Genomic DNA, 16,843 nt, shown 5'->3' with positions numbered 1-16,843 from the left:
ATCTGATGTAAAAGTTCAGTAAACAGAATGCTCAGAGCAATATGCTAAACCTAACAGGGGGCTGATATTCCAACTAAACAGTCTATAAACATTCAGGCAACAGCGTGGGTGTCATTACTTACTGGGATATCCACAAGCAGTGCTCATATGCTTTCACGTGCCAACCCAACAGCTAAAACCTGCTTCACAGAATTCCAGATTGTCAACTTTTTCGTGCTTCTATTATTCAGAACTTACTGTATAGTGCACTTTAGTGTTGCCTGTTTGAAGAATTTGGTACATCATTCCATTCAAAAGTGAATTTGCCAGCTAACACATCAGCAATGCTCAACAGCAGTTTCACAAAAGGAATGATCTTGACTATGAACTTGAATATTGAACTGTAGGCTATTTCTGTGTGTTTCATAAATGTAGCATTCATAAATCTTTGTACTGAGGGTTTTTGGCTTTGTGTTTTGTTTAGGGTAAAGGTCATCAGAATGGCAGCTTTTTAAAGTTTCAGCCTTTCCTCAGTTCTTTCAGGCCAAATCCAAAAGCCCTAACTTAGAGAAAGTGCCCAATGAGCTCAGAATGAGTTTTTCCTGAATAAGAACCTCCAGATTTGTCCTAACTCAAGCATTACAAAAGATGAGTCAGTTCTCATGTCTCAGCAGTAATGTGCAAGCCCATGGGGACATGAACAACGTAATGTCATCAACTGGCAAAGTGGCAGCTAAATTCACCAGCTTAAATGTAATTTGAACATTGCAAATCTACAACTTAAAAACCAAACTTCAAATCTTCAACTCAGCTGGTATGTCCACCTCAGCATATGAATGTGAAAGCTGGAAATCTGCCACGGGTACCAACAGACAGCTAAATGTCTTTGAAAGCAAATGCCACAGGAAAATAGTAGATATTAAATTGAGTAAATTTATAACAAATGCCAATACTCATAAGAGAGTTCAACAACCCCTTATTTACAAAGTTACCCAGAAAAGAAGATGGAAATACATGGGATATGCATTAAAAATTAAGCCAGAGCATCTGCTGTGGCAGATGTGCCTTTGGGCAGCTGGAGGAACACATAAGATGGGCCAACCAAAGGAATCCCTCTGTAAAACAGTATTAAAGATAGAACATTTACGGAACTTAACAATGCAGTGGATATGCAAAGAGTGGCTCATGATAGATAGTAATGTTGGAGCTTTGTTTATGTCTTAAGTGGGAAGGGTTCGCACTCAGATGTCCTGTGTAGTTGTCCCCTGTGGGAGTCCAGTTAAAGGGATAACTGAGAAAAGGCCATCCTTCCCAAACTGACCCACTTTACCAGTATGGGCTTGTATGTAGAGAGAATTGCACAAATTTAAAGGTGTGAATTTAAACTGGCTTAATTAAACAAGCACAAACCTTGGTTTAATCTAAACTGAAACAAACCAGTTATGCTAAAATAAGACTAAAAGAAAAGGAGTACTTGTGGCACCTTAGAGACTTTGTTAGTCTCTAAGGTGCCACAAGTACTCCTTTTCTTTTTGCAAATACAGACTAACATGGCTGCTACTCTGAAACCTAAAATAAGACTGTCCACCAATTTAAATAAGGCCTAGTCTATACATAGTTTTGGTATAGGTATAACTATTTTAGTTAGGGGGCTAATTTTTTTAATTGAAATAGTTATACCACTAAAAATCCCTAATGTGGATGCAATTATATTCGTATAAAAGTGCCTCACACCAGTATAGCCTATTCCCCTTCCCACACAGCAATAGTTATATGACATGAAGCACATCTTCCTTTGGAGAGCAGAGGGAGGAGAGGAGTCCTTTCATAGTTCCCTTAGGCCTTTTGTCTTAGAGCACAGTCTGTCCAGCTGCCATTGGCTCACCGGTGACAAGAGGAGGTTTTCACAAAGCACAGAGAGGCGTTAATATAGCTTAAAAGAGCATTACCCAATCTTTGTGTTGTATTTTAGTGCACTCAAAAAATGGGCACCTATAGGAGGGAATACATACTGCATAGAATGGCTGTTCCCTAGTTCCTCCCTGGCCACATAGAGCTTCTGAGGAATGGGGGTTTGTATGGTCATGTGTTTTCTCCCCCTATGTGTTACTGTCGTGTTCCCCCCCCCCGCCCCTCCCCCAGCCCCTGGACCACATTCCTGGGATTTTCTTCCTTCCACGTTCTGCTGTATTTAGGCCGAGGAGCGATTACTAAAAGTTAACTCTACCAAAGATCTGCGTAGTAGTATTAAAAGACATAACATTTGCTGCAGCTAGAGGCAGCCATTTAGATTTAGCAAATGCTATTTTATTTATTCAGGCTGAAAGGTCAGTATTATCCTGCCAGCTTTAATTTTCTGCATTTAAAATGTCACCCCAAACAGTTAGCTTAGGTAACATTTGTGCTTGCTACATATCTTTTACTATTTCCTATGTCAGATAAGGTCTTTTGTGTCTAAAGAATGCTAATGAAGTTTGAGAACCAGTCTTGAAGAAACACTATTTAAGGAGATGAAGCACCTTTTAAAGATTACTCTCTCAAATCCAAGGGGTTTTGAATTCTCTTGTTTTTCTAAGTGCTTTGACATGTCCTCTTCTGCCACCATCTCTTTGCCATCTTGATTTGTCTTTTTTTGTGCAAGAAAGACTGTTAGAATGACCGGAAGGAAGATTTTATGCCTCTAGCCTCCATGCTGGTGGTCACAATTATTTGTGTCTGTGTAGATAAGTGGACTTACTGCTGGAGCTTAACATGGTGTGGAAGGCTCTTTCCTCTCTAGCACCCCTGTTGACAGTTGCTCTGCCTCTGTGATGGTCTCTCTTCCCCTAACTCAGCCTTCTGGACAGGCCACAATTTAGCCCTACCCCTTTTGGGATAACGAAGTGGCCAATAAATAAAAGTGCAATTCCTCAAATCAGGTCTTTGGCTCAAAATCAGGAAGAGCAGGGAATTAAATCTGGGTCTCTCACATCCTAGCTGAGTGCCCTAAGTACTGGGCTATTGGCTATTCTTTGATGGGTCTCTCTCTCTCTCCTTCCAGAAACCTTCATGACAAGTATTTGTCTAAACCAACCTTTTCCCATGAAAAGTTTAGGCTTCAACAAACCAGTGTTTTTCCAACAAATAACTGTTTTGCTGGAAATTTCGTGACCAGCTCTAATGATGATTATTTCTGCCCTTGCACTGTGAATATGCTGTAGAATGGCATGAAGCTCCGGATCAAGTCAGAGGCAGTAACTTGCCCTTTAAATTTGCTTTTGAAATTAAGTTTGAAAAAGCCAGTGGAAAAGCTATTCCTGTGCAAAAGGGCTCCTTTTGTATCAACTTTTATAAGTATTTTAACAAATGCATTTAGCTTTTCTTTTGTTCCTGACTGTGGTTTGAACATACAGGTCAGTGTGACCTTACAACTTCCTAGGGAAAAATTAGTTGCAGAATGATGGCACACAAAATAAAAGACACTGACATAAATTAGCGAATTTCTGGGGTTTCTGCAAAATATATTTGCCATTTCTTGGCATGCTGTGCCCTAATCTCCCCCCTTTGCTGCAGCAGCATCTGCTGTGATTTTCTTATCATACATTGGGTAATCCAAACTGAATGCTGTTATTCAAAAACTGCACTCCACTCATTTGCATGTATCTGATTTAACTTGACTCCAGATGACCTTGTTGTGATAATGAGTTTTTAATACATCTCCACAGAATGTTTAAAATGCCCCACTTCCAAAGATGATATTCCTAAAAATGGGAAGTGAAGACTAATGCACATAATACACTCTAAGGTGCCACAAGTCCTCCTCTTCTTTTTGCGAATACAGACTAACACGGCTGCTACTCTGAAACCTGTTGTAATACACACCCCCACTCTGTGCCATGCTATTACAGATCAGTTTGGCAGCAGCTTGAATAATTGTAGATTAACTCAGTTTAACAAATGTAGGCCCAGGTTCAAAGAAGCTGTTTTGGAGAGATGTAACCTGGCAGGGAATGGAAGTGCAGCTATGAGTTGTGGCATCGTTGCTAGTAGCTCTTTCAGCTAACTTCACCAAGGTGGTGAGGTGAATTGGGGGCATCCCCAGGCTGTCCTCAGCACACCCTCTTCCTGGCCAGTGCAGCCCATTTTGAGGGCTATGACTTTTCCCTATGATTCCCAGCCTACATGCCACCCAATGAAAGTGTTCTACATCTTTTCCATTGCTGCAATTTACTGACCACCACTGGCGACTTCTGCCAGGGTCAACACCGTGGGAAGGCTGAATCTGGTGCTAAGTGCTGAATTGCCATGGAATGGCTTGAGCAGTTTGACTAAAACAACAACAGATTCAAACTGAGATTTCAAAAACCCCATTGGTTAGTTTGTTGTCCACATTAATGTTATTTTTCTTGCACCCCTGCACACCATTGCTCCAGCCAGACGCAGGAACTGAAGATCCAAGTTACCCCATGAGCAGAGGCTGACTAGGAGAAGAAGGTACTAGAACTATAACAAGAAGTTCTTTCTCTTGACATTTCCAAATGAATATTAATGACCCAAAAGGTTTGGCTAAACTTCATCTAAGCCTCCCAAGTTTTGGCATGCCTATCCAAAGCAAACCCCTGGAGTTTCATCCACTACTGAGCTTGTTGCTTTGGTCTAAGACATAGCCTGGGGCCAGGGGAAACATTTGTAACAGAGGGGAAGAAATGCTCTAATGGTTAAGGCACTGGGAATCAGGAGATCTGTTTCTATTCTTGGCTCTGCCACAGACATTCTATGTGAGCTTGCCCAAGTCACTTAAATTACATGTTGGCTGAAAAATGATAAGATATTAACTCTTACACTTCATAAACTAACCACTATCAGCTCTGTGTTAGGAAGAGGCTTCCTTCCATAAAAAAAGACTATAGCATATATGTACATTAGGGATTTACACCTTCTTTTGAAGCATCTGGTATTAATCTCTGGTAGAGGCAGGACTATATGGACCACTGATTAGAGTCATAGATTCCAAGGCCAGGAGGGACCCTTGTGATCATCTAGTCTGACCGCCTGAATAACACAGGCCATAGAACTTCGGACATTGTACAGCAAAGTCTACATTCCTTCTCTCTCTGTGCAGCTGTCTCCTCACTTCTAAATCCGCCCCCTCCCACTTCCCGCCCCCGACTGCCCCCCTCAGAACCCCTGACCCATCCAAATCCCCCTGCTCCTTGTCCCCTGACCGCCCCCTCCCGGGACCCTCGCCCCTACCCCACCCCCCAGGACCTCACCCCCTATCCAACCCCCCCTTCTCCCTGTCCCCTGACTGCCCCTCACCCTATCCATACCCCCACCTCCTGACAGGCCCCACAGGACTCCCATGCCTATCCAACCCCCCTGTTCCCTGTCCCCTGACTGCCCTGACCCCTATCCATACCCCCACCCCTAACTGTCCCCTGGGACCACACCCCCATCCAACCTCACCTGCTCCCTGTCCCCTGACTGCCCCAACCCCTATCCACACCCCCACCCTCTGACAGCCCCCCTCCAGAATTCCCATGCCTATCCAATGCCCTCTGTTCCCCATCCCCTGACTGCCCCCTGGAGAACCTCCTCCCCATCCAACCGCCCCCTGATCCCTGTCCCCTGACTGATTCCCAGGACCCCCTGCCCCTTATCCAACCCCTGCCCCGCCCTGCCCACTTACCATGCTGCTCAGAGCAGCAGGAACAGCAGGCCAGAGTGCTGGCGGCACGGTGCGCTGCAGCTGCAGGGGAGGGAGGATAGCAGGGGAGAGGTCGGGGGCTAGCCTCCCCGGGAGCTCACGGGCTGGGCAGGACGGTCCCACGGGCCAGATGTGGCCCACGGACCATAGTTTGCCCACCTCTGTTCTAGGTGCTACTGCTGCACAAGTAATAAAAGGGTGGTGTTCCAGTTATTGCTAGTGTGAAGCCACATCCAGGACTATTACATCAATTGCTGATATAATTGTGAATGCAAAGGATAATTTTTAGATGTCTACTACCTTATTGTACCCCTAAATCAGGAATAGTAGTTATGTGTGTAAACGCTTATTTCTGCCTGTAATTAGTTTGGCCAATGGTGATACCGGTGCAAAAAGACAGTCCAAGTTGGGGCCTCATTTAAAAACTTGGCCTCTAATCTGTAGGAAAAGAATAGTGATCTTTCACAGATTTTCTGTTTCTGCTTCTTGTTTAAATATGGGAGGGTTGGGGGATGGCTACCCAATCACCTACCTCACTGCCCATAAAGGGCAAAGGGAGAGGAATTATGTCGTTAAGTGCTCATAAATCACTGGTCATAAGGCAAATGTAGAACAGCAAGTGGTATTGCCACTAGGAGCACACCATTACTGTAAAAGGAAGGCTGCTGATGGCTCCTGTTAGCGATTCCAAAAGTGAGTGAGTGATGTTACTACAGGAATGCTGGAGATGATGTTTGCAAAGGTGTGCAATACATCTACATATGCTCCTTGGAGGGAGGTGAGGACAGCAGAAGAAACCAGTGGCTATACTTTTTTAGTATATGGTGTACAAGAGACACAGTTGACTGTGTTGTGCTGCAGGGTTCTGGAGTCTGGTCCAGGAGCCCTTGTGTCTGCTGTGACTGAGTGTCTTGTCAGCCAGTGGACTGGCTGTGTTAACAGAACTGAACAATTTGCTTATGGATATAGGAATCACGCCATTTACTGCTTGTTTTTCTGAGCCTTAATATTGATGTCATCCCTCACTCTGTCCAACATTTACCATAATACTGCATTGTGCATCCAGTTATCTCATCATGCTCATGCCCTCATAGAATCATAGAATATCAGAGTTGGAAGGGACCTCAGGAGGTCATCTAGTCCAACCCCCTGCTCAAAGCAGGACCAATCCCAGCCAGGGCTCTGTCAAGCCTGACCTTAAAAAACTCTAAGGAAGGAGATTCTACCATCTCCCTAGGTAACGCATTCCAGTATTTCACCACCCTCCTAGTGAAAAAGTTTTTTCTAATATCCAACCTAAACCTCCCCCACTGCAACTTGAGACCATTACTCCTTGTCCTGTCCTCTTCTACAACTGAGAATAGTCTAGAACCATCTTCTTTGGAACCACCTCTCAGGTAGTTGAAAGCAGCTATCAAATCCCCCCTCATTCTTCTCTTCTGCAGACTAAACAATCCCAGTTCCCTCAGCCTCTCCTCATAAGTCATGTGTTCCAGACCCCTAATCATTTTTGTAGCCCTTCGCTGCACTCTCTCCAATTTCTCCACATCCTTCTTGTAGTGTGGGGCCCAAAACTGGACACAGTACTCCAGATGAGGCCTCACCAATGTCGAATAGAGGGGAACGATCACGACCCTCGATCTGCTGGCTATGTCCCTACTTATACATCCCAAAATGCCATTGGCCTTCTTGGCAACAACGGCACACTGTTGACTCATATCCAGCTTCTCGTCCACTGTCACCCCTAGGTCCTTTTCCGCAGAACTGCTGCCTAGCCATTTGGTCCCTAGTCTGTAGCTGTGCATTGGGTTCTTCCATCCTAAGTGCAGGACCCTGCACTTATCCTTGATGAACCTCATCAGATTTCTTTTGGCCCAGTCCTCCAATTTGTCTAGGTCCCTCTGTATCCTATGCCTGCCCTCCAGCGTATCTACCACTCCTCCTAGTTTAGTATCATCCGCAAATTTGCTGAGAGTGCAATCCACACCATCCTCCAGATCATTTATGAAAATATTGAACAAAACCGGCCCCAGGACCGACCCTTAGGGCACTCCACTTGATACTGGCTGCCAACTAGACATGGAGCCATTGATCACTACCCATTGAGCCCCACAATCTAGCCAACTTTCTCCCCACCTTAGTCCTTGTTGTTTTGTTGCCTTCTCTAAGTCACTTGGGATGTCAGAAAGGTTGCTGTCTTGATCATCACTGTGATGTTGCCAATGCCTTCTGTTGCCTCATTGGTCCTTCCTGGATTGTGTTCTTTGCCGGTCAATCACCATGTAATTTATTGCCACTTTACACCATCCCTGGCTGGCTAATTGCTGCTTTGTCCCGCCTCCACTACAACACTCAACGTGGGCAGAGTCCAAAGCTTCAATGTTAAGTTACGCTTTCCTCACACACCCCTGTGGTGTGCATTGAGGAGCACCCAGTACTGCAGACTCATCCCTGCTCACACCAACATTTCTCTAGACTACACCCCGGTTTTTGTTTGGTGTGCACTGACTGAGGGCAGGCTGGAGCTCCACTCACTGCACAGCCCTGCCATTGGGGAGAGTGACAGCAGTGATTTTTCTATGTGAACTGACACCGTGGTGACTGTGTCTGGAATATTCTATGTCACAGAGTTCATAAATCCTGTCAGATACAGCTGAAGTTAAAGCCCAAGAGCGAAGTGAGGCTGGATGTTGCCTGTAAATCAAGACCCTGTTTTGCTGTGCTAATTCAGTTTTGTTGTTGGGGCTTTCGGGGTGGGGAGTGGAAAACGGGATGGGTGTTGCAGTGTTTGTTTTATCTCATCAAATTAAAATGGTTACTTAATATTTAATAGTTATTAATTACAAGAGCATGATTGGCTGGTTGGATATTGTGATTCATAACAATTACAAGTGAATGGTATAAAGTCCTCTCATCTAGTCAGATACCTCCTCCTTCAGTGGGACGCATGAATTTTGTGGGTAACCAGATGCACCCCTGTTATCCATGTCAGAAAGTTCTATTCAGGCAGTAACATTTGAAGTGTTACTAGACTCACTGTTTAACTGACTCTCCAATTTGGAAACAAAGAGGGTCATAGTGAGTAAATGGCTAATTTAGGTCAGTTTGAAAATAAATTAACAATAAAGTAACTTAACTGCTCTGGGATCACTGATTAATTTTACCTTTTTCTTCCCTTTTGTTTCCCTTCTCTTTCCTCCCCTCCCCCAACCTCTCCTTCTGCTTGGGTAGTTTGATCCATCTGGGGCAGGACCAGCAGCAGCAGAAATTAGGACAGCAGCACCTGTATAAAGATGACAAGATGCGGATGCTTCATAGTAGCAAAAACTACCTGAGTAAAATTGGGGTTGGAGTAAGGAGAACACCACTTGTGCCCGCTCTCAGGTGTTGCTCAGTCAGCAAGAGATAAAGCTTTCCTGTCCTAATAAATGGAATGATTATGGAGCAGGAGCAACCTGGGCAAGAGGGAGGAGATAGACCAGGGCAGCTGGGCAAGACCCTGCTGACAGAGAAACCACTTGGCCACTGAACTCCTTCCTGTGTCACATTGCCCCACCCCCCAGCACATACTGCAGCAGCTGCCAACTGATTTCTGTTCTCATCCTGGCATCTGCCTCCAGCCCTCTGTTCGAATGAAACATCCTCTCCTTCAGGTAAGAGAGGTGGCTGGTAGAAAAGACTCAGGGTTTCCTTCCTGACAGCAGATCAAAGGCCACCCAGAAGAGAGCACAGGTGTCCCAGCAGCTGCTGTAGTCTATGTAAAGAACATGGAAGGTTTCTCTGTGACTGGGTAGCTTCACTGTCCATCAGCAACCATCCCTTTGCCTCCAACAAAACCAATTGCTCCTACACCTGCAGCTTTCCATTTATTTGGCTGGTAGCCAGGTGCTTTTCCTCTTGCTCCCTCAGCCTATTGGATGCCTTGGTCGGCCCATGTGTTTTCCATCCACCTCTGCTCATCTTCAGGTTACTGCTGTCTGTAGCAGCAGCCTGTTGTCTTCACACAGGTGCTGATTCTGGTCCCACCCTCTGCAGCTGTTATATAGAAACCATCTGAATATGGGCTAGGGAATTTGTAGCTGTTCCCCCTTCAAAACATATCCAGACTACCATAAAAATATTTTAAGCTGGCCAAGGTTAGTATTTTATTCATCCTGCCTCTCACTCTGGAGAACAGGGCTAATAAGCACAGCAACTCTTTAAGGCCCTGATCTTACAATTAGCTCCATGTATGCTGGACTCCTCTGCTCACAAAGAGTCCCACTGAAGTCAGTATGGGTCTATGTGAGCATAAGTGTCTGCCCAAGCAGAGCCTGTTGCAGGTTTAGGACATTTGGACTGAAGTTAGTAGATCTTTTCATTTCCTTCAGTGGGTTTTGCAGAAGGCCATAGATGAGCTCAGCTTTTCTATGTTTCTAAAATACCTTATCTTTGAAAGTAATAGAATGCATTTAACAAATTAGACCAAAGTGCTAAGCTTTCAAAAATGGCTTTTTTAAGAAAATGTTTTGTTTTGTTTTCCACTGAACAAAATACTATGGACTAGAATATTGTGTCCCTTCTGAATATAGTCCCTTCCATCCATTATCCTGAAGCATGTTGGGACAAGGTGGGTTAGTTTAGAGTAAAAATGGTGCTTGTAAAATATTCTGCAGTGTCTTCTTAATCTCTCTTTTATTTCTAGGTATTTCCACACGATATACTTAGGTATCCGCAGTCGACAAAGTGGAGAGAACGACAGATGGCGGTTTTATTGGAAAATGGTATATGAGTATGCAGATGTGAGTATGCTGCACTTGCTAGCCACGTTTCTGGAAAGTGCACCACAGTTGGTTCTGCAGCTCTGTATTGTTGTACAGACTCGTACTCTACAGGCTCTCCAAGGTAAGGGATCATTTCAGGTAATTTCATCATCATTTAGGAGGATGTCATGTATGGACATGCATGCTCTGTTCTTTCCAGCCAGCCACTGTGTATGTTGCTCTCACCTCATAAGAATGAGGTCTCCCTACTGACTTCTATTATTGTTTTAACAATTACTGTGTCAAAAACACACTATTTTCTTCAGCACTTCTTGTCACTCCTGGTTAGTGGTAGTTACTATTCTGTTTTGCCCAATCTACACCCTTTAAGAGAAACAGGGATGGCATTGTATTTACCAGAGATGGTTTTTACCAGGTAAAATCATGGTTTTCACCGCCCCAAGAAAAACTAGTTAGTCCCAGTTTAAGGCATTTTCTATTTTAAAAACTGTTTTGTTAATGCATACCACATTACACTTAATTTAGGTACATACTCAAACTGTGGTTACATAAGACAGTAGATTTGCAGATTAATTCAGGGTTGTACAAATACAAAGTGAAATTGCAGTGAGTATAATACTAATATATGTAATTATAATGCTGAACATCAGAATGTCTTTATACATTTTGGTTCAGTATTTTCTCAACAAAGTTATACATGTCATGTCTTATAATTCATTTTTCAATATTAAACAGTCAAAAACATCTGATTATATGAAAACAACAATAATGCAGAGTTGTAAGCCTGAAGCATTCTGCGATCAGAAACATGCAGGGTTACAGATGACCAGTTCAGGTCTCTTTGGTCACGCAGCATTCTGTAGAGAGGACCAACTTTGATGTAGTGGCTAGACCAAGCCTTCTCCTAAGTTTTTTTTAATGGATATATCCAAAGTTTGAAAAGATTTGTTCTGTGCGTGCTGAACTTGCTAGACCCTGAAGCAATTATTTTGCCCAGTTTAAACCAAGGTCAAGACAGTGTATTTACCAGCACCCGGTCCTAAAGTAGTTTTTCCTGGGAAATTTTCAACCATAAATAGAAAGACGCCCTCATGATTATCCACTTAAGGGAATAAAACCAGCACTATTTTCCCTCTCTTTATTCCTGGGCATGTTCAAACTTTTTTTTAAAAAAATCCAGTGATTAGGTTCATCTAGATATTGTGCAAAGGAGAAAATGGCATAGCTGAGAGCAATGATTTTGGAAAGGAGATGTCAAAGTATTATGAAATGTTTGGCCATCAGTTCTCAGCCAGGTGTACCTGAAATAGTATCTTTGACTGATGGGTTTTGCAAATAGACCAAGTCCTTGAAGCTTTATGCTTAGTTCTTATTTAGGTTTGATTTTGTGCAGCAGACCTTTTTATTACTTTAAAATAGTAAATGCAAACATACATCCTTGATGCAGACCTTCTCTATGGATTGGCAGTACAGTGATACAGTTCTGTTACCAATGAAAATACCCTTTTCTCCAATGCTTATTTAATACTCTTTTTGCCCGTTCTTAGCTTTCCTTTCTTACTGTAGCATTGTTGTGCCTTATTGTTGCATTAATACATAAGCTCGTGCCAGAAGAGGGCACCTCGGGATCCTGGGGACCAGTGAACACAGACTACATGGGGAAGGATATTATGACATACCCAGAGTACAATCTGGATTGATGAACATCTGTGTCACCTCCAGATGTCTAATCTAGGGTACCTTTTACACTGCTTCATTGCGAAAGCAACCAGTCCTGGTCTGTTCATGCACAGCCTCCAGCATGTAAGTTACTCTTAGTTACAATGTATGAGTGCTGCAGCCAAACACTCTTGGATTACATGTAGAGTGACACCAGCAAACTCCCCGTTCGAGAGTTTCCCCAGAAATGTACATCTTGTACTGCCCAGCTGTCTCCTAGGCAATACAAGCTCATATAAAGTCCGTCGTTTGAGGTAACAGGATTTGTGTATATTTTCTAAAAGAGTTTCCCAAACACTTCACTTAAAACACACTGGTTTAGATAAAATAAGTTTATTCAACTACAGAAGGACAGATTTAAAGTGAATATAAGTAACTAGGCATTAAAAGTCAGAATTGGTTACAAGAAAAATTAAACTAAAAAGCAGCTAATGCCTAATTTAGCAAACTAAAGTGAATTCAAAGCCCAGGTCTCTCTCACCACATGTTACAGCAATCTTTCTGGCTGAACTACATTCAGTCAGGATCCCCTCCTCCAGTCCAATGTCACTTCCTTTGTTCTTCAGGTGTTGTGAATGCTGCAGTCAGAGATCTATGACTATTCTTTGATTGCTGCCAAAGTAGTTCAGATAGCTTTTTTCGAAAAAAGCTATTTACACTTGGAAGAATGTACTGTCACTTTAAGAAATACATTGTTAACTGATTGACTTTTTTCTTAGAGAACCAAAGCACAAAGAGAAATTTAGTTAGAGAAATATAGCCAGAATATTGTACCATTAGCTATAAATTAGGTATCTTCATAAATCCTTAATATAGAAGGATCCTCACCTTCATTTTGGTGTAATAATAGGTGTCTATGAGAAATGTGACTAGTGGGGAGACATTCAACCTGTGAAATACCCTGTAAATGCATTTTACTTAAAATATCTGAAAGGCTTCAGTTTAGCAAAGAAGGTTCCTGAGACCTGCAATCAGTGAGCTGTGTGAATTTTATGGTGAGACCCCTTCTGGTGTCTGATACATAACTAAATGTGGGCTGGCAACAGTTTCTGATCTCCCATCCAACCTTTTTCTCCCATCCTCCCTGGGGAAAACACCCCATTTAAAAAACTAAGAAAATTAAACAAGACTTAAAACAACCTTAAAAATTGTATTCCCTTAACGAAAACTGATGCAGTGCTAATATACTGCCAGCTGTGAAAATCCTTCCTCTGTTCTCTTTACTTATTAAAGAAATAAGTTAAAGATAATACATTGTGCTGTAGGCTGACAGACTTACTGTAGAGCTGCATAAGTAAAGCATAATTTCTCACAGCAGTGCCCTACGAGAGCTGGGTTTTGTTTTGTTTTTTTAAATCCCCAAGCATCACCAGTATGGCTTGCTCTTTGGCTAGCTGTTCAGTGATCTTGTTGCCTATTTTACAGGTTTCCAACAGGGGTCAATACATACAGTTGTTTTTCTTTAGAAGATTGATGCTTGTGTTTTGTTATTACTCAATTTGTCCTTTGTCCCTAAGGGATCTAATTATCCTGAAGATGGATAGAGTGTCAAAACCCTTCCTCTCAGCTCCTCAGGGTACATGAACCACAAATTTGTGGTAGGAAGTGAATGACACTGGAAATTCTTTGGCACATAGACAGGGTATTTTTACAATCAGGACATTAATGACCACAAGAAAAGCTATTGAATATTTTATACACCTGTTACTTTTTTCCCAAGGTACAAAAATATGGCATTAAACTCTGGTTACAGACTTGAGGTATGGATTATGTTTAAAGTACAGTGTGTTAAGTAGGCAAGTGCAAGGCATTATGATTAGCATGAGTATAATTTATCTGTTTTTGTGGTGATACTGTTACAAGATGCAGATTATTGGTTCTTTTTGTCTTTTAAGATGCTGCTTCCTCATACTCAGATTCTATCACACATTTTCTTTTTTATTGATAAACTGTCTTTAGTAAAGTAAAAAATTTGGAACAAAATAGCCGAGAGAGAGCACAAGAAAAAGAGCACACACAATTGCAGACAACACAAACACTAACTCTGAATCTTTACACAGAAAAATGACCATCAATTTCAAACGCCAAGAGGATGTAATTTCTGGATCATGTAACACTCGCACTTATTTGGGGTCACTAGGGTTTTGAATTAAAAAGTGAGACATGACTTTGAAGTAAGAATTGTGTGCCATAGTGACTATTACAACAAAAAGTATGGGGGTATGATAACCTAAACCTGTACTAGAGAGTGGTATTTTTATTACATTTTGGTACCTTGTGATCGGAGTGGTGACATAACAGTACAGAGGGTGTGATTGTGTGTATAAATATCCTCTAGAGATAAATGGTCAGGGATTTGTTTGCTCTAGCAACTATTTCCATCCTGATTTCAAAATCTTGTTTTGTCCCAATTTGGGATGAAAAATCAACCTCAATATTTTTTGTGGAATAAAATAAGCTGAAATATTTTGTTTTGGAAAGATTGAAATGTTTTCTTTTACAACATTACAGCAGCACACACATCTGGCGCTCCTTGTTAGCAAAATAGGAGCCATTAGTTGTGTGGCAGCTGGGGGGCAGCTGCAGCCATAAGACCTCTGAGAAGCTCACCCTCCACAAAGGTGAAAGGAAACATGGCCACAGCCACCCTCCCCCCACATGCTGTGGTCAGCAACACAATTCTAGGATGCTTGAGATCGTATTTTGGCCCCGTTCTAAACACACTCCGTTGTGCTCTGAGTGATGCTGGTGGACCTAGCTGACAATATAATGGAAAGCACTAGTGGTGTCAGCCTCTGCTCTGTAGTAGAGCCAGTGCCTGGTTGCCTTTCTCCCGAGCTGCTGCAGGGTAGCCCCGTGACTGTGTTCCATATGTTTCAGAACACCTGATGTCCCCAGTGTTTTGCGGTGTTAGCCGACGGCCAAGGATGTTTGGTGAGGTGCCAGCTATGCCCGTTTATACCATCCGTGACTTTAACCGCTAGGACGCACTGTCCCTTCGCGGCGGGCAGCCCGGGCTAGGCTGACGGATGCCCCAAGGTCCTAACCACCCGTGACTTTAACTGCTAGAGCTCAGAGCTCCTTCGCAGCGGGCAGTCAATACTGACTGACAGGTTCCCCAATGGCAGCACTAAGAGCCTCTCCACACCCGTGACTTTAACTGCTAGAGCTCAGAGCTCCTTCGCAGCGGGCAGCCAGGATTGACTGACAGGTGCCCCAAGAGTTTGCCCCGTGGAGGCGGCACAACTCAACGCTAGGCTCTTAGTACTCTCACCTAATGGCCAGGCTTTAGAGCCAAAACGGCTGAGGTTCTTTAATTGTGATGGCTGCTTTACAGTAAACCAGAGAAAACAAGTCAGGCTTATGCATAAATGGTTACCATAATTTATTAAGCTAGATTCTAATCATGTGGTTACAAAATTGCTAGTGCCTACTTATTTAAATGTAGAGATGTTACACACACAAACAAGTTACAAAACTGAAGCCACAATCCCAAAGAAAGAAAACAAAGTATAGAGCTCTATTTCAAAATATGTGTACACTAAAGATAGGAGATCAGGTGTGGGTGCTTCTTACCCTCCTTGCATCTCTCGATTCCAGCGGTGCCAAGCCAGGATCGGTCACTCAATTCCGCGGAAAGACGAATAAGGGACAAGGCGTAGGGACCCTCTTAGCTGCAGAAGCCTTGGGAGGCTGTCACTTATCTGACCAGCAGATAGATAGTGAAAAGCACTCAAAAATCATGGTGCTGTAGGTCCCCTACTTATACCTCTGTACTCCTTTATTCTCTTTCTCCTTTCTTATGCCAAATTGAGGCTGGTCTGTCGGGGTGACGCCAGCTTTTGCAAGAGTAGTTTACACTTGCAAGGGAGAGAAACAATAAGTTTCGACTACTGGACATTTCTTTTATCATGGTAAATATTTTCCCACCTAGGATGTTGGTGTGTGTGCATCACGCTACTTAGTAGGGGCTAAGAGCCAGGTCTGTCACAGGGCCTCTGCCTGCTGTGAGCTTAATCGTCGTATCTGCTCCCAGAGGCACATTGTAGCAGCACACCTGTGCTTCAAAGGCTGTGCTGGAATATATGTTAAGTGCCCTGTTCCTGCTTCCTCCTGTGTTTCCAGCAATGCTGGTCTGAGGGGGGGGGGGGGGGCTGGCTGTCTGGCTACATGCGGTCATGGCCCAGACTGACCTTATGACAAATGGCAGTACTCTTAACCCAGCATGAACTTTGAAATGATGCCAAACCTGGCCAGTTGCCTGTTTAATGCACTCTGAAGGAAGGGGTTGGGGGATAGTAGCCGGTGACAGTTGCTGTTGAGAGAAATGCAGTGTGGGAGTACTGCCTTCTCCCCCCCCGCCCCCCCGTGTTCCCACCAAAGCCACGTCCAGCAAAGATGGAGACAGTGCCTCTTCCCTGCACCTGGGAGCTGTGACAGCCTGCACCAATCACATCCTTTCCAAGGCTGAAATTTTGAAGCAAGGTTTTAGAGGAAACTGAGGGTCCCTAGGCATTCTATAATAGTAGCAACCTCCTGTGCTGCTGGAGTAACTGAAGCTTTGCTAAGTTCCTCCTGTTCGTCATCACTACTATCACCATCTCCTGCATCTTGGTGTTCTTCTGTGGCCAGGGGTAATACTCCTTTCCAGAGGACACAGTCTGCCTTGGGGAAAAGTGAATTCTGCTGACTCCTC

At 43.4% G+C, this 16,843-nt stretch overlaps 1 protein-coding gene across 4 annotated transcripts in view; it reads left to right on the top strand.

Annotated features, from left to right (window-relative positions):
• Positions 1 to 16,843, top strand: part of XKR4 (XK related 4) — a 318,504-nt gene that overhangs the window by 191,700 nt on the left and 109,961 nt on the right. For all 4 annotated transcript variants that reach the window (XR_007355313.2, XR_007355312.2, XR_012666981.1 and 1 more), the window contains exon 2: positions 10,350 to 10,549. Coding sequence is in view for 1 of the 4 variants with exons in the window: in XM_048840679.2 (XP_048696636.2) it covers positions 10,350 to 10,549 (200 nt within the window). In the remaining 3 variants the exon portion in view is untranslated. The remainder of the gene's footprint in view (positions 1 to 10,349; positions 10,550 to 16,843) is intronic.

Source organism: Caretta caretta, chromosome 2 (assembly GCF_965140235.1).
Source record: "Caretta caretta isolate rCarCar2 chromosome 2, rCarCar1.hap1, whole genome shotgun sequence".
Classification (NCBI taxonomy): Eukaryota; Metazoa; Chordata; order Testudines; family Cheloniidae; genus Caretta; species Caretta caretta.
This window is presented reverse-complemented; position numbering and strand designations above follow the sequence as displayed.